General features: G+C 40.0%; 1 protein-coding gene across 2 annotated transcripts in view; it reads right to left on the reverse strand.

Annotated features, from left to right (window-relative positions):
* The window catches only part of LOC117464767 (E3 SUMO-protein ligase PIAS1-like), a 62,752-nt gene that overhangs the window by 19,053 nt on the left and 21,284 nt on the right, over window positions 1-22,415 (reverse strand). For both annotated transcript variants that reach the window (XM_034107427.1, XM_071206474.1), the window contains exons 2-5: window positions 18,820-19,303; window positions 1,482-1,566; window positions 1,236-1,374; window positions 978-1,112 (exon numbers count right to left, since the gene is read on the reverse strand). In XM_034107427.1, the coding sequence (XP_033963318.1) occupies window positions 978-1,112; window positions 1,236-1,374; window positions 1,482-1,566; window positions 18,820-19,303 (843 nt within the window). The remainder of the gene's footprint in view (window positions 1-977; window positions 1,113-1,235; window positions 1,375-1,481; window positions 1,567-18,819; window positions 19,304-22,415) is intronic.

Raw genomic sequence — 22,415 nt, forward strand, 5'->3', positions numbered from 1 at the left:
GAGCATATGAGATAATAAAGCTATTGTAAGATAAATGTACATGTATTGGGTCTAAAAGGCGGATCTTATCAATAACTGTGCCTTGACTGAGCTTGCCTTTTGACTCTATACGGTTATACGCACAGACTTTCTGAAGTTTTATGTTTCATTACTCTACACTATTTAATGAATCACGAGTTGGGCTTCAAACTGCATCGCACAAATTCAACCTAATATAACCATTTAATCCCATAAACACTGCAGGCAAGAAGTGTAATTATAGAATAGAAGTCTGCTTTAAGTGTACATTCATTTCCTACAAACTTCAAAAACAACATGTAATCATCAATTAGCATTTTGATCAGGGTTAACAAGAATATGCATCAGCAACTTCCTTAAGATAAAGAGGTCATATTAATATATTGCTTTATATAAAAGGCGTGTAAAGCCTGGACGGTAAAGATTAAAATCAAATCAATAGATGAAATTATAAATCAGTGATTGTCTCATTACCATAACTGGAAAGATCTGATTGAAGATGATAATCAGCGATGCAAACAATTGCTCAGTCTCAACATTAAGTATATAAAATGACGAAAAAGAACCATCATCAGTAACCGAAGTCTGAAGTGATGTCTCCAACCCCAACAACATAGTCAGCCAGCAAATCAATATATTTAAGTAGCCATTGGCAGCGAATGTTTAGTCATCCTACCTACATTGATATAGTTACATTTAAACTTGGTGTAAATACTTGTCTTTAGCATCCTTTTGAATCCTAAATTGTTTCATAAAAATACTTATTTTTTATTATCCATATTTCTTTTTTTTACCTATTTTGCAACTTGTTTTTTTAGATTGTCTATGTTCGCACCACCAGATACCAAAGCAAATTCCTTGTATGTGTAAACGTACCTGGCAATAAACTTGATTCTGATTCTGATTGTTACCTACTAACTGTCATTGGTATGAAATTGTTCCTTGACTCTGGTTCTTACCCTTCCGATCTCAGCGGTCCACGACACCACGATGGTGTTGGGCACGGTGGTGGACAGTCTGACCAGAGAGGTAATGTTGATGGGTCGGCTCGGCCGCTTGGGCTCTACGCCGTTTTTGGTTGGAGGAAGATAACCCTACATGAATATCAGAGGGGAAAGGATGAATATTAGCATTTCTGTTGTGTTTATTAAAAAGTCAAATAATAATGAGAATGGGTTCAACACTAGCATGCGAGAGTTACTGAGAGTACTCCTCACCGGAAGGTTACATGGCTTCCCGTTGACTTTCACACACAGATTGGGTGGAAAATGGTCTTCCTGAGGACAGCTCGTCTCCGACAGGCAAAACCGCAACTGAACTTGAACTGAGAAATCACATGTGGTCCCCGAGATGTCCCTTCGAGCACAGGAATACAAATATCACCACATATCTACAGAAATCATGCTCAAGTATGAATTATTCATGAACAGCATGCTGCACTGACAGAGCGGTGTTCATCTTACATCGAGCTGCTGATCTGCTGGACTTGTTGTGGCGTTAATGCAAAGGCGAAACACGTCTCCTGAAATCGCTGGCTGTTGTCTGACGCTGCAGAGACAGGAAGACAGGAAGGAGAGATATGTTTAATACCCGGGAAAATCACATACATGCACCAAGTTTTGTACTTAATGAAAATGTCAGTGACCCAGAAAGAGGGAGTTGAAGAAGACAAAGCATTCAAGTTCAAGTAAAATACAGTTAGTCAAAGTTTTTAATCTACAGAAATAAACATTAAAAGAAGACAAAAAAAGGAAAAATGTGTGCACAGCTATGCATTACTGAGGTAGACAGGCATCCAATTAGTAAGTGCTTAAGAACACCTGGACGTCAAAACCACCTCGCACAGAGGTGAAATAGAAGGGTGCGTGTGTGCGTGTGTGACTGTGTGTGTGTGTGTGTGTGTGTGTGTGTGTGTGTGTGTTCTATTTATAGGCCCACTGAGAGGTCCTGGAAATAACTGGTGTGCTAAAACAGCCTCCACTGAAGAGACAGCAAGTTTGCAAAGGCCAGAAAAGTTTGAGTGTACATGTTAGACCGAGGTTAGCATGTAACGAAGAGCTATACGGTTTGAAACCTGGTGGTGTTTTGCTATTTGTATTTAAAGGTAAAGGACAACCTTCTAGTAAATAAGCGTATTCACTTTCTCACTGAGTATTGGATGAAAACATTGCATCCGCTATTGTTTCTGCTCAGGATGAAGCTAAAGGTTTAAAGCAATTAGCTTAGCTTAGCAATACGACTGGAATCAGGTAGCAACAGCTAGCTTGGCCCTGTCCAAATGTAAACAAATATATTTAGTGTTTGATCTGGCACTATGTCAGTCATTTCCGTAGCTTCCTCTTTTAGGTGCACTTATTAAAGAGGATGTCCTGAACAGAGAACATTGAAAATACAGACAGAGGGCAGGGTCTCTGCAGATACTGACTTAGTAAAGACTTAGTGGTTTTTTGTATAAAACTATACATTATTTATTCATGTCACACAAAAAATTGACAAGATACATTTTTCTACCGACAGGACATATGTTATGTTCTAAGTATATATATAACATATATATATATATAAAAAAAAAAGTTAACTTGATTACTCTAATGATCTTTTTTTATTTAGTTTTTTAAATAAATATGTTAACAATCCAAAATTGAAGATGCAGGCAGGCTACAAATGAGCCAAACAGCATATTGACATGTTATGGCAATTTGTGTTATATAGTGAATACACTTTAGACCTTCACTGAAAATGTTTAATGATTTTATTTTGTCATTATATTGAGATAATGAGTCAGTGGTGGGTTTGTTCACCCACGCAGCACTAAAGATATATTTTTAACATGACCATTGTTGCTTTATTCACGGTCAAATATTTCACTCTTTAGTTCTGTTTTGTCTTCTGTAATTGTTTATTTCTGCTCTTTCTTACTTATAATTATGTGCAATAATTTGTTTTACATCCTGCTGCAAGAAAACATTTCCCAATTTGGGATTCATTTATCCTATTTACCTAAAAAAACATCTATATTTTATTTTTCAGAGTAGTTAGCCATATTCTTATTTAATGAACTTGTGTGCATGAATGATCAACACACCCAGCAGGATAGAGAAGGTAGAGGTTATTATAGTTCATGCATGCCGTTGAGGGGGGAAAACTGGACCAATCAGGTTCCTCCTCTCATCGGCCTTTCAAACAGCCATTTATCTACCCAGTAAGGACCTCACTCTCCCACCCACATGGTGTATCATTTGTATGGCATGTAATTGTATATTCCTTTTCCTTCGTAGTGGCAGCCTGTGTTCTGCAGAACACAATCATAAGCACCAAGTGTGCTTTCGAACAGCAGTCTTCCTCCTCTCCGGGCACACAGGCTATAAATAGAAAGTACTCTCTCACTCTCGCTCACTCTGTCCTCTCTCTCTTTCTTTCACTCTCCCCCATCATTTCTCCATCGCTCTATATCTCACTCTCCCTCCCTCCCTCCCTCCCTCCCTTGGCAGTAGACTCTTTTTTTCTTGTGTTTGAATGTGTGCTGAGGAGAGATATGAGAAGGGTTGAAATGAGCTTGGATTGATGCCTTCCTCTTTCTCACACACACACAAACTGACTTTTACCCCAACACACACACTTCTTCAATATGTGAAATGCATACACTGTTTTTAAGGATAACAGACCAGAATAATTTTCTGGTATTGAATGATCGATAGCAGTTAGGTACTGAAACCCAGCAGGAAATGCAAAGATTTATATTTATACATGATCAGGCATGGTCTAAGTTAAGTCATGATTTTGTCACATTTTGCAGTTTTTCAGTTTGTGGAGCTGCTTATGCTAGAAAACATTTAGTTTGTCAGTAGCTGGTTTGCTAAGCAGCGCATAAAGACTGAACAAGCTCCAGATCAGCTTCTATTAAGCTCAGTAATGAGTTATAATCCAAAAGTGCGAGGGCGGGGAGTTGTTGATTTGTCAGATGATTTCCTAGGGAGTTGTTTCCCTGTTTACAGTGTTTATGCTAAACTAAGTGGCTGGTGGCTCCGGCGTTATTTCTAACTATGTATTACTGCTTTTTAAATGTCAGCGATGATACAACATTCATCATTATTAATACAAATATTTCTGGCTATACATTCTAAAAGAAGCTTTGGGAGATCTTTGAAAATACATGAACTGCATGAATAACTTTGGATCATTTAATACATATAATTAGAGGATGCTTAGATTGATTTTATGACATGTAGTTGAAGCAGAAACTCATTAGTTGATTATATCTCATACAGAATGTAATTTCAATGAATGGAGTGTCTATTTAACTTCACTGAAAGACGCCACAAAATGACTGATGCTATAAGCAGAAATGTCATTTCAGTTATGGAGCACATTTCTGCCACAGCTCCATCTAATCTTGTTTCTGTTGGTGGTGCTTATTAGATCAAGAACATGAAGAAATAAGTGGGACACACATTTTCACAGGTGTAATTAAAATGAATAAACAAGAGCTTGTATCAGTGCAGTGACTGTGCGTCATTCACTACCAAGAGTTTGTTTTGACTAAACATCGCTCGCTCTCTGCTTTAGAGTCAGCCTGTAACGGTGGAGAGTGGGTATTACAGAGTTCTCTAGAAGAGAATGGACTTGAAAAGGACATGTGGTCTGTGTTCCTGACGAAGGTAAATCAAACCGTTTTTAAATCATGGTTTAACTGTCAGGAATGATGTTAAATGTGCTATCTTGCACCTAAGAGAGCATAAGGTATATACGGCAGACTCTCTGTCCTTCATGGTTTACTGTTTGGGACCCCCGCTGCACCAGCCCCTGTGCTGCATCTTACATAGAGTAACAATGTAAACTGACTATGTGTTGGAGAGACAGATGGTGGGGGAGAGACTGACAGATGGGAAAATCACCTCCAAAAAGGGGTAATGTTTACTGGGAAGAGGAAATAAACCAAGGAGGACACTAAACATGCAGTCAGTTGCTATTTTATTAAGTATGGTGTTCAAACTACTATTCTGAGACGTTTTTCATAATATGTCGACCTAAGTTTGAGAAGTAATCGTCAAGGTAAATAAAATAAAAACTTGGTTACAGCCATAGTTTGTATAGTTTGTATTTCCACTGACTCTATAGATAAATAGTTCATACACCATAATATATAACACACTTTCAGCACTTCAAACTACAGCTTTTAAAAGTGTTTTCAATTGAATTGACACCTCTGCTTTGACAAAGACTGAACATTAGAACCTTCATGAAGAAAGGAGTTATTGAAGGTCTGCTGCTTTAAGTTTAACTGGCAACTAAGTGTACATTTCATAAAGGGAAATTAAGGTCCATTACACAACGTTAAACATTTTGTAAGACCAGCAGAGGAATGCACTATAAGTAAGTACATTTAGTAATATACATTCGAGGTGCCTGTACTTTACTTCATTGCGACTACCTCGAGTCTCCATACTTTACATCTTGGTGACAATACGTTTCTTCTTTCACTTTGGTGAGGTTTTGAAAGCAGGACTTTGAAATGTAATGGACCATTTTTTACAGTTTTTTACTTTTACTCAAGTAAAGGATTCAACTACTTCTTCCACTACTTGATAAAGATAACATGATAAGATAAAACAAAACTACACAATGATAATTATTTTTAAATACATGTATAACTAGTTAACTACTATCTGGTTTCAACGCAATAGTAAAACAAAATGAAATGCTACTACACTTTTACACTGAGCTGTACAAGTTGTTTCATAGTACTTAAGGAAACTCTCAACTCAACTCTACCAATGCTTACAAGTAGGGGTAGTATGAATAATCTTAAAAACGTTTCAGTAAAAACCTCGAAAACCCCGGGTGCTGGGCTTAGTTCTGGTTTGCAGAGAAGATGTGTGAGCTCAGCTACAGAGAATGTGCTGGGCTCTGTTGCCTGTCCTCAGCACAACAAAGCCCAGCTGGAGTTTATTAACTTGCTAGTGGCTTTGCTACTTTTCCCCTGTTTGGTACACCACAGGCACACACACATGGACACACACACAACATACAACAGCATTCACATGCAGAACAAAGACACAAATCCTTTCAGTGTCACTCAAATTCAAAAACTACAATGCCAGAGGGATCCGCAACAAAAGGTTACATCTGAAAGTTACACCCACACTGACAATGGAAAACTTTCCAGAATCCTCCATTATCTGCATGAGGGTGTTGTACAGTTATTTATTGACAGGGCTCATTAGGGCATTCCAGTGTGCTTACAGGACTGCTACGGCTGGCATTATGTGTTCTCAGTCTGGCAGCAGAAACCTGCTTTCCCCATCAATGTATATCCTGTCTTTAGCGTTTGGCTCCATGAGATATATACGCCATGCCCAAGTCATTATATCACGAAGCCCCCTAACAGCAACACTCAGCGCTGCTCATGTTTGTGATCATTACTGTTTAGGACTGTCTAATCAGGCAACACTTGCGGATGATGATGCGCTGGCTTAGAAACAAATAATGCTGCTTTTATAAACTCTGAGAGATGGAAGCCATTTTGTGCAGAGTGTTTATAGTTAAGAGCAGCCAGGGCTCCTTTGCTGATTTTCATTTGATGTGAGAAGGCCGAGTTCTTTACTAGGAGATAAAGATGGTGCTCAGGATCAAGCAGACACAAGAGATGTTGAATCACAGCTTGTGCGCCGATGTCGAGTGGAGAGGAGTATGTAGCTGATAATGCACATGACATCTTTACTGATTCCCAGAGGAGACATGTATAGAGGGGCGAAGTCCCTCCCCTTCCGGTGGACCTCCATGGGACCTTATTTCAGAAAAAGTATGTATTGAAGTCAATGGAGAGAGAAAGATTATCTTTCGATCCCGTTTGAATTGTGCCACGAATTACACATATGATGTTTGTCAATTTAAAAGATAATTTTGCAAGTCAAGAAGAAAAAAACTGTGAAGTAACTTTTTTTTGTGTGAAACGCTCAATGAACTACATCTCTGGTTTCGCACACGTCACCACACACCAGTGGTGGGCCGTCAGGGCCAGCAAGGCCTTCTCTGCTGGCCTAAACATCATCAGAATATAAATTTAATTTTGATATATTTTTTCCACAAATATGTATTAAATTATTCCCCATAGTCTATTCTTTTCATTTCATAGCTTTCCTCTTGGTTGCGCTGCTTCCAGCCTCAGAACAAGATTTGGAGGGCTGGCCTTTATGTTAGAGCTTTTATCCAATCATATTTCAGCCATAATGTGTTGCCAGGGTCCAAGAAATCTGCCCTTAGGCCTTCAGAATCAACAGTGCGGGCGCCTGTAGCTTAAAGTGAACGGAAACAAAACTGTGGCGTTAACCAATCAGATTTTGAGTTGGCGACAACGGGCCAGCTAGCAGGCGTACTATGACGTCAGCACGTGCACGTCTTTTGATTGGATACGCACTATTGAGAGGCAGAGCTATGTAGAGCTAGCAAACTGAACTTGAATTTGAACGAGCTAATTTGTGTAGATTTCTACAAGCTGTTTTTTTTCAACCCACAATGGCTGAAGGAGGAGAAGAGATCGATTTGGTGGCAGATATAATTACAACGCCATTTTCAAGACGAACTTTTCAAGAAAAGCTAGACATTGTGAGAAGAGAACGGCCAACCCCGACGCTAGCGAGCCTATCACAGCGGGGAAAAGGGTTTGTCCGCCACTTTCAAATCACTAACTACGAGCGGTACCCCTGGCTCACAGCCTCCGAGAGGCACTGCAAATTCTACTGCTGGGAATGCCTGCTATTTGCAAATGATCGATTTGGTGTTTGGAGCCACACTGGATTTGCAAACTTGAGTTGTCTAACCAAGGCAGCAACGAGACACCAAAGCACGGCTGGGCACTTACAAGCAATGGTGCTTTTGAAAACCTTTGGGGACACCCGAGTGGATCTACAGCTCAACGAACAAGTGCGCCGGGAAACGGAGCTCCACAACGAAAGGGTGAACAAAAATAGGGAAATATTGAAAAGACTGATTGATTGTGTCCTGTTTTTGGGTAAACAGGAACTTTCATTTAGGGGACATGATGAAAGCGCAGAGTCCAGAAACAGAGGAAACTACGTGGAGCTTCTTTCTTTGCTTGCTGAGAACAACACAGACTTGCATTACCACCTGTCCACAAACAAAGTGTTTACTGGGACGTCAGGCAAAATACAAAACGACCTGATTTATGCTATTGCTGAAGTGATGGGAGAAGAGATCAAAATGGAGATTAAAAAAGCACCCTTTGTCGCTGCTATGGTGGACGAGACGACAGACGTGGGTAATGTAGCACAGCGGGCACTTGTCCTGCGTTATGTGACGGACACAGGTGTCAAGGAGCGGTTTGTCAGATTTGAAGATGTTACAAGCGGCAAGCGAGCTGATGACATTGCCGCTCTTATTTTCCGTTTCATGGAGGAATATGAATGTAGTCTGGATAAAGTTGTGGCACAGTGTTATGATGGCGCAGCGGTCATGGCATCTGGACTAAATGGGGTGCAGGCTAAAGTTAAGGAGAGGGCACCTATGGCCTTATTCATTCACTGCTATGCACATCGACTAAATTTAGTACTGACTCAAGGGGCCTCAAAGCTTAAAGAATGCAAGGTCTTTTTTGCCAGCCTCAATGGCCTTGCAGCATTTTTCTCCAGATCCCCTAAGCGCACGCAACTGCTGGATGACATTTGCAAGCGTCGTCTTCCTAATGTTGCACCAACGCGGTGGCAATATACATCAAGATTGGTCAATGCAGTCTTTGAGAAGAGAGTTTCCCTAAAGGAGGTGTTTGACCACATACTGGAACATCATGAGGAGTATGATGGGGATACTATGCTTAGCGCTGATGGATTTAATGCACGTCTGGATGATTTTGAGTTTTGTTTTTTGCTTGAAACATTCAATGGGATTTTTAAGCATTCAGATGTGCTCTTTGGAATACTACAGAAACAAACATTGGATGTACAATTCTGTCTGACAAGGGTGAACGAGTTTTGTGACACAATTGAGCGAGAGAGGTGCCAGTTTAGTCAGATCTACGAGGACACAGCGCGCATCTCAAATGGTCCGAGCGCACGCAGAGGCCCACGTACAGCACAAGGAGACCTTCGCGCATACTACCAACAACTCCACTGCAATATTCTGGACAACATTCTTTGCCAGATACGGAGTAGGTTTCAAGACCACGAAAAATTAATGTTTCTCTCCCTCCTGGACCCCCAGCACTTTCAGACCTACCGGAAAGAATTCCCGCAAACAGCCTTAGCCAAATTAACACAGAGTCACGGAACACTGTTCGATCTGTCCCGGCTAAAAACAGAACTGACTGTAATGTATGCCATGACTGATTTTGAAGGGAAAAGTCCCACTGATCTCCTTGATTTCCTTAAGCAGAAAAATCTGAGTGAGAGCATGGGGCAGCTTTACACATTGGCATGTGTGGCAGTGACTATCCCTGTGTCCACTGCTTCTGTCGAGCGGTCATTCTCGGCCTTAAAGCGAATTAAAACTTATGCCAGAAATTCTACTGGACAGACTCGGCTTCCATCATTAGCCTTCATGTCTATAGAAAATGACTTATTGGTGGAACTGAAACGCACAGATAAACTGTACAACAGAGTCATTGAAGTCTTCTTGAGGAAAGAAAGGAGGACGGATTTTGTGTTCAAATAATCAGTTGTTTTGGTGAGTACAAAGCATTTTATTTTATTTTAATATATTTTTGTCATTTTATGTCATTAATATTAAATCAATATTAACGAATTAATATATATGTAATTAAAATGACAGATATATAAAAAATAAATGTTTGATGCTTCTGCAAGAGATATAGAGATGTGTGTGGCGCACTGGCTCAGCTGTGCAGTAAAAGTACTCAAGGAGACTTGTTGAATTGTTTTGGTTTAACCTTTATCAAAGTGGACATTCAGGGCTAGGAATACACTTTCACCACTGTCGCAAATATATCCTCATGAACAAATGCAAATTAATTGTTTGTTTTCTTTTATTTTCAGTGAATAGTTTGTGTCTTTAACGTTTCTTAAATGAAACTGCTTTGGGTGCGACAATGCGCTGTTTAGTGAACAAACTTGTTAAAGCTCACATACTTTTGGTGGACTTAATACAACTTTGTAGACTAATGCCTTAAAAGCCCCTTTTATTTTTAAGTTTTGACAGTATCCAAGCGATCTTAAAGCTGGTAGTTTAACAGTCTTAATTGTAAATGCGGATATATTGATTATAAATGCTTCGGAGATATTAATATAACTCTGTTGTACTTGACTATGTTAAGGTGATGCAACGCCCGGTTATACTGCGTTTCTGTCTAAATGTATAGTTTCTAGAGCCATGGCATCATAATGATGGTATTAAGAGGTGGAATAATTCAGGTAGGACTGTGTCGGACATCACTGAAGGCCTAGGTGTGAAATGCATGGCCCGCCACTGCCACACACCAAGATGGCCGTCACATTGGCACATTTCACTTCTTTCTTTCAGAATGAGGCTAAAAAGTATTAAAAGAGGTGAAAATCACTACAAGTCTGGGCATGTTGAGAGCTGTACATACACAACAGTAGGGCTGAACGATTAATCGATTTTAAATCGAAATTTTAAATGATGCGATTTTCAAATCGCAAAGCTTGCGATTTTTTTTTATAACATTTAGTATTTATTTTTTTACATTTTTTGTTTTGTTGTTCTTGTGTGTCAGTCATCCACACCAATCAGAAGTGCTGTGCTCCACATGTACCAGCCATTGTTAACCAATCAGAAGTAGCCCATGATAGAAGGTGATAGACAGATTGATCCAATCACCTGCCAAGTATTTTTGAAAATGCCTGCCCTTTTCCAAATGGCTTCCAATGGAGCTCTCCTAGATGGTCTGGTGAAACAAAGCATCTGAGTCAGGTTAGTAATGCTCCATCACATGTTTTACATCTCTTACAGGGTGAATCTTAAACTGAAGCTTGACTTTAAAGCAACCCAACGGAAGTTTCATGTAACTTTAGTTCTTTCACTCGTAGCTCGGGCTGCGAGGGTGCTAGAGACGGGAGCACGTTGATACGACCTTCCTAGCCGGAGATATGTTCCGTAAGAACCGACTAAATCGGCATGCAGGACCGGCTTTACAAGGTTTCGGTGAGTAACACGAATGTAATGTGTAACGTTAATGACATCACTTACGCGACTCTGGGATTTGTAGTCTTTCTATTTGCGTATTTTTCATAGTCTTATATTTCAACAGTTTTACGACAAACTGTGACTTTTTTTACATGGAAATCATATGTGTAATTCGTGGCACAATTCAAACGGGATCGAAAGATAATCTTTCTCTCCCCATTGACTTCAATACGGAAGTAGAAGGGCGGGACTTCACCTCTCTATTTGATAGCCTTTTCAAGGATGTCCAAAACAAGATGTACCTAGATTAGGAGTGCTTGCTCAGGGACACTCCAGCAGGGAGGATGACTGCCTTTAAGGAAACCTGAATTTCTAGATCGCAATTCTGACATCCTACTTTGTGACACAATGAAATGAAATGATCAAAACAGCAACACTCCTGATTGGCCTGGTGCATGGTTACTCTACGATGGGGTTGATTACATGTATTTGTTTTACTTACAGCACAATCCTTCATAATGAGCCGGATCTTAAATGTTGTATTCACTCAGTGGTTAATCATTGAGGCTTGATTGTACTTAATTATTTTCTTCATACAGTATAAGGCTCAAGGTTTTTTTAATCACAGCACTTTCTAAAAATAAATAAAATCCTTCATGTCAAGTGAAGGACTCACTGCTTCTGAACTCCTGAATGAGTTTTATTAGTACAGCGAAGTAGAAAGGATCACAATTCAGAGAGGGTTTCAAATATGATCCCATTTATGCTATTAGAAGAAAGCTAATCTTTATTGAGAACCTAAACATAGTGTTATCTGTCCTGGTTTGGTTTATTTACAACTTTTGAAATTGTTATATTTATAAAATACAACATATCATTAACTTATTAAGTTATTAACTTATCATTAACTTAATATCAAATAATTATTCAGATCCATAAAGTTTCAAGAAACTTTCACTTATATAAAACAAATGTAATGGGGTACTCCAAAATAGGTCTGCACGCATTAGTAGAATGGTCTTTTAATTAAAGGATATAAAATAAATCTTCAACTATTTTAAACATCAATACATTGCTTTTGCCATATCTTATAAATGTCCTGTGTCTCAAAATATGTTGATTTCATGTTTTTGTTTTACCATATTTTGTAGCAAATTGAATACAATTGAGTTTTATACTTTTAATTAGATAAAACAAGCAATGAGAAAGCAAAACTATGAATCTATATATTTCATAATAATGAATATTTTTGGTTTTTCAGTTGAATTATACTTAAAGTTCAGGGTAATCAACTGTTAAAAACATACTGTTCACATTTTTTCTCCAATAAATTGATGTTTTCAAAGTAAATGGATAATCGTTTTTAATAATCGTTAAATTATTGACCCAAATAATCGAGATTATGATTTTTGCCATAATCGAGCAGCCCTAATAAGGCATGAGAGATAATAGTAAGTTTTGTGTTCAGAGTGTAACTGACAGGCAGATGGCAGTGTGCTTCATGACACCAGTTAACTGTATGTAGAGCAGAAGATAAGATACTCCCTGACCGGAATAGAAAACCTGTGAGGGTCCTGCAGCGGAGAGGCAACACACACCGCTGCCTAACATTAAAGAACAAAGTAAGCGATATTTAGCATTATTGGGGAATATCTTTCTTCTCAAATGTTTGGGGTGTTATGGTAGCACTCAATTCAATTCAAAACCTTTATTTATCCAGGTAAAATCCCATTGAGATCAATGATCTCTTTTTCAAGGGAGACCTGCAGCAGTAGGTTCCACAAGAAGACATAAAAACATAAACAACAGAAAGCACTGGCATCACAAGTTCAATAAATGGGAGGAAAAATAACCCAAACTCAAAATGGCCCTGAAAAATTAGGTACTAGCAGAGTAACATAATGTGTAGTGTAGTTAGCATCTTTGATTTTTGTATCTTGTTTGTTAGCATGTTCACTTGTAACTGGCAGTGTTAGAGGATGTCAATCAATCAATCAATCAATCAATCAATCAATCAATCAATCAATCAATCAATCAATCAATCAATCAATGTTTATTTATATAGCCCAATATCACAAATGTTACATTTGTCTCAGTGGTCTTCACAGTGTGTACAGAATATCACTATGACAATACGACACCCTCTGTCCTTAGACCCTCACATCGTACAAGGAAAAACTTCCGGAGAAAACCCACAGTTTAAAGGGAAAAATGGGAGAAACCTCAGGGAGAGCAACAGAGGAGGGATCCCTCTCCCAGGACGGACAGACGTGCAATAGATGCCGTGTGTAAATAAAAAAGGATGTAAAACATAAACAATAATATTCAGCGGATTTTTGGGTGGATGGTGGAAGGAAGCTTGAGGGTCAGGTTTACATCCAAAACTGCCCATTACCAGAGATGGGGTCGTTACAATTTTTTTTTAATATATTACATATTACTTTTTAAAAAAAAAGTAATATATTACACTACTTCGTTACTCTCTACATAAAGTAATTCGTTACTTTACTCGTTACTTTACTCGTTACTTTACTCGCAGGGCCGGCCCGCCCCTCCCTGCAGGCAGATCACGCAGACTGCTAAAGTTTCAAATGTTCTCTTTAGTTCAGTTTCCATTGTTGCATAAGACTGATCCAGATCCTGAATGTTTTCCTATCTGACCATGGCTGTCCTCTGTCTCCTGCTATCTGTATTTTGCGCAGTCTATCTCTGCTCACGCTGTTGCGTCGGCGTGTTCTCCTGCGTCTCTTGTATCGCACTGGAACACACCGCAAAGACTTCAGCCGAGCACGTACGAACTGCGCATGCGTGAGTGGCAATAACTCTCCTTACCAGCAGGCGGCGGTAGTGTGTATTCGTCATTCAAAACAGGCAACAACCGGAAGACAGAGAAGAAGAACAGACTACGTGATATAAACAAACAACAAATAGCTGTGCGTTAGCTTCACCTTAGCATGTGTTCTTTGCAGGTGCTTGTTGAGGTTTGACGTGGTGTTCACAGCAGTGGATAACAGCTTCTGGCCTGGACACAGTTTGCACCTCACCGTCACATTCCAGTCTATTATTCGGACGAACTCAAAATAATGGGCATACCCTCCACCCCTCGAAAGTTATTGCTGACTCAGCCATGTTTATGCAGCACTGCACGTAGTGATGTGGACGCGCAAGTCGCGCAGATTACGTACATATAAACCTGCGGCGGAAACCCCTCTTGTCTGTCAGTGTGATGATTATGACTGATTTTAGTAAGTAATTTTAGTAACTGTAGTGTGATTACTGAATTATAAAAGTAGCGCGTTACACTACTCCGTTACCGACAAAAGTAATATTATTACAGTAACGCGTTACACCCAACTCTGCCCATTACTATGTTTGCCTAGATATCATTATGCTAATGATAATTGTTGTATTTGCAGATCTAACAGTGATTGGCTTTTGAATTTGTGACATTCCTGATCTAGTTCGACCTGGGTACATTTCAATCTCAGATCAAGTGTAAATAGTCAAGGTCAGACATTTTAAGGGGAATAGGAGTAAAATAAAACATTTTTAGTGGATAGGATATTAACCATTAAAACGCTAATGTCTAGTTTTCAAAAAGGTTATTAAAGTTCGACCAAATAAAATCATGGTCTGACATCTTTTTCCCACATTTCTGATTCTCTTCCATTGTGTGAATATCGCAGCAATCGTCCCTTGTAAAAATCCATTATGCACCAAATGCTCATCAAACAGAAAATAGGCTGGCATCCTTTTCCTGAAGATATGGTGATTACATCATGTATAATTCATGCCCTCCACAATGATATCCATAATGAGCACAGAGCCATAGTTCTCTATGGAGGATGGATAATGATGGAGAGTTCAACCAGTGAGGTCGCCATGGTAATGAAGCAGTAGCTGGTGCAGCCGAGACCACTGCCCAGTTTAGACTGGCAGGGCTCGACTGGAGGCCGGCTAACCTTCATCCCACAAACTGATAAGACTCAACAGAGAGCACAAGACTGCGAGGAAGGAAGGGGGGGGAGGGAGGGAGGGATAATGACAGGGAGGGTGGGAGGATGGTGTGAGAGCGATAATAACTACAATTACATACACACACACAAGACACCAGGTTACTGTGAGAAATCAGGCAGAACATTTGAAAACATGTTCACATGCAGGGCGATTCTCCAGCTACTATAGATCTGATTCCACATTTTCCCCCTCTACAATGTTTTTTAAGTTTATTAATGATATACGCTGCTTCAGCTCCATGAGTGGCGTCGCAGTGAGAGAAATGGCTCTGCAGCGAGAGCACGGTTTTCTTCTTACTGTGCATGTGTGCAATACTGTAAGCATAAGGTATTTATAAAGAACATTCCAACATGTCAACATGAGAGGAATCTGCAGGTTGAAGAAACAGAGCTTCTGTCATTTCTATAATTGACCATTTTGCCAGGGCATACTGTTTTGCTCCTGTACCGTCTTCTCTTCATTTCTTTTATGCCAAATTGTGTACAAACATAAAACCATTTTCTATTCCATTTCACATGTGAATTGTATGAATAGCCTGCAGTTCAGCTGTGGAAACAGACTTCCTCAGAGTTATGGTTTGGATTTTAGATGCAAGGACATAATATCTTCTCTCACTGCAGCGTCTTAAGTCTGTTTTGCACATGCAGTTTTGTAAAAAGCACATACAGGGCCAACACATCAGCTTTCTCCAGCAAAAATAAATGATATCAGCAAGCAAGTGGGGGAAGGGAGAGAGAAACTGGAGGCAACACAACAGGAGAGTCAATGGTGGAGAGACGGGGAGAGAGGGAGTGTTATAGAGCAGTAATCAGAAGATCATACAAAAGTAACCAAGCAAAGAAGGGGGGGGGGGGGGAGTGTGTGAAAGAGTGTGTGAAAGAGAGTACTACAGCAGTGTTACAGCAAGAGGAGAACATCTCTGCCCATGAGGGGCACATTCAAATGAATCAAGGGGTTTCATTACTGCTCTTCATTATTAGGAAGGATAAAGAGGGATTTTATTAAAGTAAATTCTTTTTTAAGCTTTGATGGGCGAGTTCCTCCTCTCAGTCTTCCGTTCGCTCTGCTTCTGCGGGAACAATGCGATCAGCATGCATTATTTATTGGAAAGTATGTCTGTGTTTTGAAAAGTACTGTGTGTGCAGAAGTATGTGAGTGTGTGTGTGTCAGTGTGTGTGAGACAGATTTGAATGTGCGATTCAAATGAGGGGAGGGTGTGTTTTGCGGGCACAGGTGTAGGTCTGTATGATTTCATCACTTTGCATGCAAATTTGAACCGAGGATGGCCGCCAAGTCCGAGAGCGAATGGAAGGCAGGGTGGGTGAGAGAGGGAGAGCGGAATGGGACATGTGCAGGAAATGGATGGAGTGAGGAAGGGGAAGAGGAGAACGATGGGGTGATGGCAGAGCTGCAGGCGCTGTGTTTGTACATGCATCTGCAGGCACATTAATCACAAGCTGGTCCCATACTCCATTAAAATGCTAATGTAGGAAAATCGAGACATTTCCATTTATTTGCAATATATCCCAGAGCCCAGAGTGTGTTTGTGCTCAAAGTGGGCTGGGTACTGGATGTACATCTAATTTAAAGACAAGTGCGAGATTAAGACTAAAAGTCTTTTAAGAAGTTAATTCAAGAAAATATTAATATATTTGGAATTACTGCAGTGATTTGCGTCAAAGCGGTTTTAAGGTGGAAAAGTTTAAGTGTATTTAATGAAGGATTTGAGTTTGATCTGCTTACTTGTTCTTGGTTTGACGTGGATTTCGCAATATCTGAATGAAAGTCTGATGACAGTTGGTGAGTTGTTTGTTTAGGGTTCTACCGTCAATCAAATCTGATCGTTCTGACAGTTTAACTCTTAATAAATAATACCACAGTGTGTTTTATTATTACATCTTTAATTTTATAGAAATATTTCTGATGCTTTAATTTATTCGTATAGTTATAATCTGAAGTTTATGATTCACTTCTTAAAAATTGTTAGTGAATATAAACATTTTTGTAAGCACAATCAAGCACAAAAGGAGAGACAAACCGTATGTAAAGTATTACATATTAAACTTATTTAGGATCTTATTTTGGTGTCACTACAGCGAGACAGTTTAGTTCCTGCAGAGCCGGTGCAGAACTATTCTCTCAGCTACAGATTGACTTGGAGTGTCTCTGCTCTCATTTATCACTTAATGTAGTTTCCTAGGAGACGTGAATTCGCTGTAGATATATGCAGTAATGTATGTTGTTGATGGTCTCCATGCAGAGATTCATTAATATTCAGTGGCTCCACACTGATGTCAAATTGGTCTCACAGCAGGAAAAATGTATGTTCGATTAAAATAGGACAATTCATCATGTGGCAGCGTTGCTTGTCCCACCCAAGTTAATTCCAGCATAGCAGTCCGTAACAATATAAATATCAAAGATAAAAACCAATATTCACCTATGATGCATACTGGCAAGTGTTCAGTGTCCAAACGTCACTCTTAAATGTACTACACATCTATAAAAAAGTAAACTATTTATATGATAAGTCAGTAAATGTTGGTTTCTTCTCTGCTGCTCATTAATGGAAATAACCAGCCAAGCAATTAAAACCACTATTAGGTTAGACAATGTGGTTGGCAAAATCATCCTCTTCTATTTAAAAATATGTTCACTTACACCTCTAATGAACCAACTGTTGCATCAGTTTACTCTGAACTCTTGTGGGGTAACAACAATATTGTAAATGATATTGTTGCAGTAGCATTTCTGTGCCCTGTCAGAGCATTAGCACGCAGCACAACACAGACACTAACAGGGAGCCTCTCCAGCAGAGCGCAAACACAAATATCAATGTTTTCTGAGGCTGCTGCCATGATTATTAGATTGATATAATGACATAAATATCCACAATCTTGCAGATCATATTCTCAGCATTTTCACACTCAGTGGATAATTGACGGTGAGGATATAGACCGGAAACATACGGACAGAGAGAGGGAGGCTGTGCACTAATGTTCACGCTCAGCTGCAGTTAATGTTTTTGTTTTGAGTGCTTTAATGCATTTCTAAGAATACTATTTGGCTTACAAAGCAGCCATGTCAAGTCTGGCATCATGAAGCTATAAAAAAACTAAAATATAAAAAGTCTTATTGAGACAGAACCAACATTGTTGTTAACTAAGAAACACTGCATTCAAGACTTATACTAATTATGTAGGAGCCAAAATGCTACTTAGCCTGAGTTTGTTATTTGTATTATTATTATTTGTTTACGTCGCTTTTATTTGTATTTGTTGAGCACTTCCGGCAATCGTCACATGGGTGTGGTTTGTGTATACAGGTCACCTGTTACATGTCAGGGTGAGGGTGACAGAGGGTGAGCTTGCGCTGAAATGTTTCTGTTGACCGTTTTGGTCCTTCTAAGTTATTGTGTGTTTGATTTTGTTTATTAAATATATTCAACCTTTCGACCTTAAGTATGGACTTTCTCATTGAAAACGCGTCGCAGCATAAAGCCGAGCTTAGCCTCTCTGCGACTCAAATTTAAATGGGAATTGAGCCGCCACAAATTAAGTGCAATGATAAATGTTTAAAATATGATGCATACATATTAATTGAAAAGTATCCATCTACCATTGTTCCCCATAAGTCAAGCTCACACACAGAACACACTGGAGCCCTCACCTAGACTGGTGGGCTTGATGAGCTCGTCCAGCAGGTCGTAGAAGGGCAGCCTCTGCAGCTTCACGTCCGGGTGGACCGGGTGCAGCGTGGAGCCGGACAGGTGGTGCGTCAGCCCCGTCAGCTCGTGCTTCCCGGGGCCCAGCAGCGAGAGGGGCAGTAAGGCAGCGGGCGACGGGGCTCCGCCGTGACCCTCGTACGCCAGCTGTGTCAGGCCGGAGGGCAGTGCGGCGCCCCCCCCCCCCACCACGCCAGCTGAGGCAGGGTGGTGCGGCCCGGGCATGGCCAGCTCCGAATGGGACACCATTTTGGCCGGGAAACGTCGTCGGTAGAGCTCTTTGACCTTCATGTGCACGGCGGGGCTGCAGCCGGCCTTCAGCAGGTGCAGCGCCTTGGTCAGAAGCTCGTGTTTGCGCCCGTGTTTGTTGCGCCCAGCGTATCCCAGCAGCACCTGCAGCTCCGACACTCGCAGGCTCATCACCATTTGCTGTGAGGACAAAGAGGATGAGAAATTTACTTTTGAGATGAGATTAATATATGGGATACAAAAATGTACAACACAACAGTCATTGAATTAGTCAGTAATGGATGTGTAGAGACCCCCAGTGCAGCCAGGAATACAAAAGGTGGTTACATACATACACTTTTCATAAAGACAGCTGATTCACAGAGATTTGAAAAAAGGTTATCCAGCTGCTGCTATACTACTAGTGGAGAAGTTCTATTTGACACAAATGTCCATTTAAGGAAAGCAGGAACGAACCGGCAAGAGAATCAGAAGCACAGAGTTATGGTGGCGGGTTAGAACGCGTTAGAATTAACAAAGATATTCAACACAATGTTTTCTACATCAGTGAGACAGGAAATGAATGATATCCCTGTGCGTAGTATGGTGGCTACGTCAGAAAACAACTGTCCAGTCAGAGCACAGTATGCGAGTGCAACGCAACACACTCAGATTTACGAGGGGCCAGAGCCTGCCTTCTACTACTTTGTGTGAGTGCAGCCGTACTCTGTGTGTCTTGGAGCAGTCTCAGGGGGTTAGAGTTAGAGCAGATACTGAGGAAGAAGGCATTCAGCTTCTTCGCAAGCGCGCCCCCCCCCCCCCCCCCCCCGCCGCCGCCACTGTCAGGCCATCCAGGTATGGAAATGAATGGACTGAATTTTCAAATTCCTAATGAGATGGTTTGCATTAATATTATATATGTCATCAGGCTCTACCTGCTCTGAGAAATACTAATTATATGCTAAGTCTCTCCCTATGGACACAGCTTGACACAGCTGGCAGTTTGCCATACAGATGTTTAAAAAGACACACATTGAAAGCTTTTCTGGCAGGAAAGCTTTTTATTGCACTGCAATGAACACCATTCTCACACCAAGTCTCATTTTAGAACAGCCTCATTTCAATACATTTGTGTGAGAATCTGTCAGCTGGATCAGCACCTGTCCAAATACTGAACACACACCACTGACACTGGGAAGCAGCCCGCTCAATGCAGTACGTTTCTGTCTGTGTCGGAGTATTTTAAGTTACCAAGCTGGCCTGAAGGAGAGCTTGAGATCGGGGAAACATTATTTTTCTCAGATTCCTATAGAATTGAATCATCACTCATGGTAAAGCCAAAGAAGCAAAACTTACTAAAACTAAATAGTGAAGATGAGAATAAACCCACACTCAGTTCAATTGTAAGTCTTAGTTCAAGTATCAAGGTTCAGTCAGCGACCAAAGAAAAATAAAACAATACTTTCTTTAATTGTATTGTTTAGTTGATGTGTGTGTCGAAATGAACCAAGAAAGAAAGCATTGGCTCATTCTCTAGCAGCCCTCACTCGCCGACATGGAGCAGGTGGATAGCATTATGGCAAATGATAGCCTTGACAAAGACCATAAAAAAGCCTATCTTAACCGCGTTACTCAAACTAAAAACCTGGACACACATACTGAATGCATCAACGTTGGGATCCGCGCACCCACACACTGGGTAGCCTGTAAGAATGTCTTGGACAAACATCCACCCTTCATCTCCTTTAATGACAGGGCAGGGATAGAAAAGCGCAGACGCACATAAACACACGCCCCACAAATGACACACACACAGGGCTGTTAGTGCCCAGTGTGTCAGTTTCCGGGTAATTAATTATACACACAGTTAGAATTGTTGTGTACACAATGTGTGTGCAGTGGTGTCTATACATAGGATGAAACCTTTAAGCTCTTTCTTGTTGTTTCATATAACCATCCTTTTGGGTTACACTGAAGTGTTGAATTAGTTGGCATTGTACATGACACATATACTGTGAGTGACGTAGGCAATTTGTTGGGACCTTAGCATGGCAGCTACTTTGTAGACTTGTACAAAGTAGCAAAACAAAAACACTTAGATGCAAAATTGCTTCCATAGCTAGAACCGATTTGAATATAATATCGTTATATATATCAAACATTGATCATAAACAGTTTTTTTTAACTCTTTTACCATCTGTTTGAAATCATTCATCCTAGGAGTACATCGAACCGATATGACGAAAGCATAATCAAATAATAATCAAACATTTGTTATCAAATTGAACAAACATAACTTTTTCTATCACAGTGGATTTTTGATTTCCTTAAAGCACCATTTCATAATCTTTCAAATGTTTTTAGAGCTGTTATTTATTTGCAATGTTCATGAAGAAAAACTATAACTTCTGCTGTCTTACTTTGTTGTGTCGTCTAAATGTAAAAAGTATAACCAATACATCTTCCAGTACCAAAACTAACTAACTACTTCCATTTTCAGCGTTGGGGCCCAGGTGTGAGAAAGACTTTCATTCTGGTCCCACCACAGAACGATCGTTTTGAAAAGAACTCAAACCCCCAAAATGTTGCAGGTTATGGTAAAAATAGTTTTGCACATTTAGCTTCCTCCAAAGGGTAAGCAATAGCAGAAAACACATTTGTGCTTCAGCTAACAAAGCACAAGAAAATCAAAATGCAATAGAAAAATGTTCAAGAAAATTATTGGGAAATATTTCTTTTTTCTCATTAATTAAAAGGTGCAATTACAAAGTTAAAGTTAAATTGTTTCTGGATGGTAGGAGAGATGAATTACCAACAGGCATGATTATAATGTTGTCTTTTCCAATGACAACATGTGGAGGAACTCTGTTTAGGAACACTAAATCAGCTAAATGTCTTCAGAAGACTCTGATCGTTACAAAAGCATATTGCAAGCAGAAGATGGCGCTCTGCGGTAATCAAACACTAACCAAAGAAAAGGGTCTTAGTCTTAAAGCACTTTCTCACAGCAGGAACAAAACACAGCTTATAATGTAGATATTGTCCCAGATTCTGCTTTTATGTCGATCACAAACACCAAGGCCAAGGAGATGCCTACAAATGTGTTGTTTCCAACAGTCTAAAACGCACCTATACGTTTACTATATGTATAAGACATGCGTCAATCATTTACATTTAGATGTGGGAAAACTGTGATTTTTGACAGGTTTGATGGAAAATATTATATAAAAAATGAAGGAAATGTCAATATTGTTGCAGATACATATTTGGGTGAATTGACTGATCTCCAAGCCGCTGTTAGATTCCTGCACGG

The sequence above is a fragment of the Pseudochaenichthys georgianus genome, chromosome 3 (assembly GCF_902827115.2).
Source record: "Pseudochaenichthys georgianus chromosome 3, fPseGeo1.2, whole genome shotgun sequence".
Lineage (NCBI taxonomy): Eukaryota > Metazoa > Chordata > Actinopteri > Perciformes > Channichthyidae > Pseudochaenichthys > Pseudochaenichthys georgianus.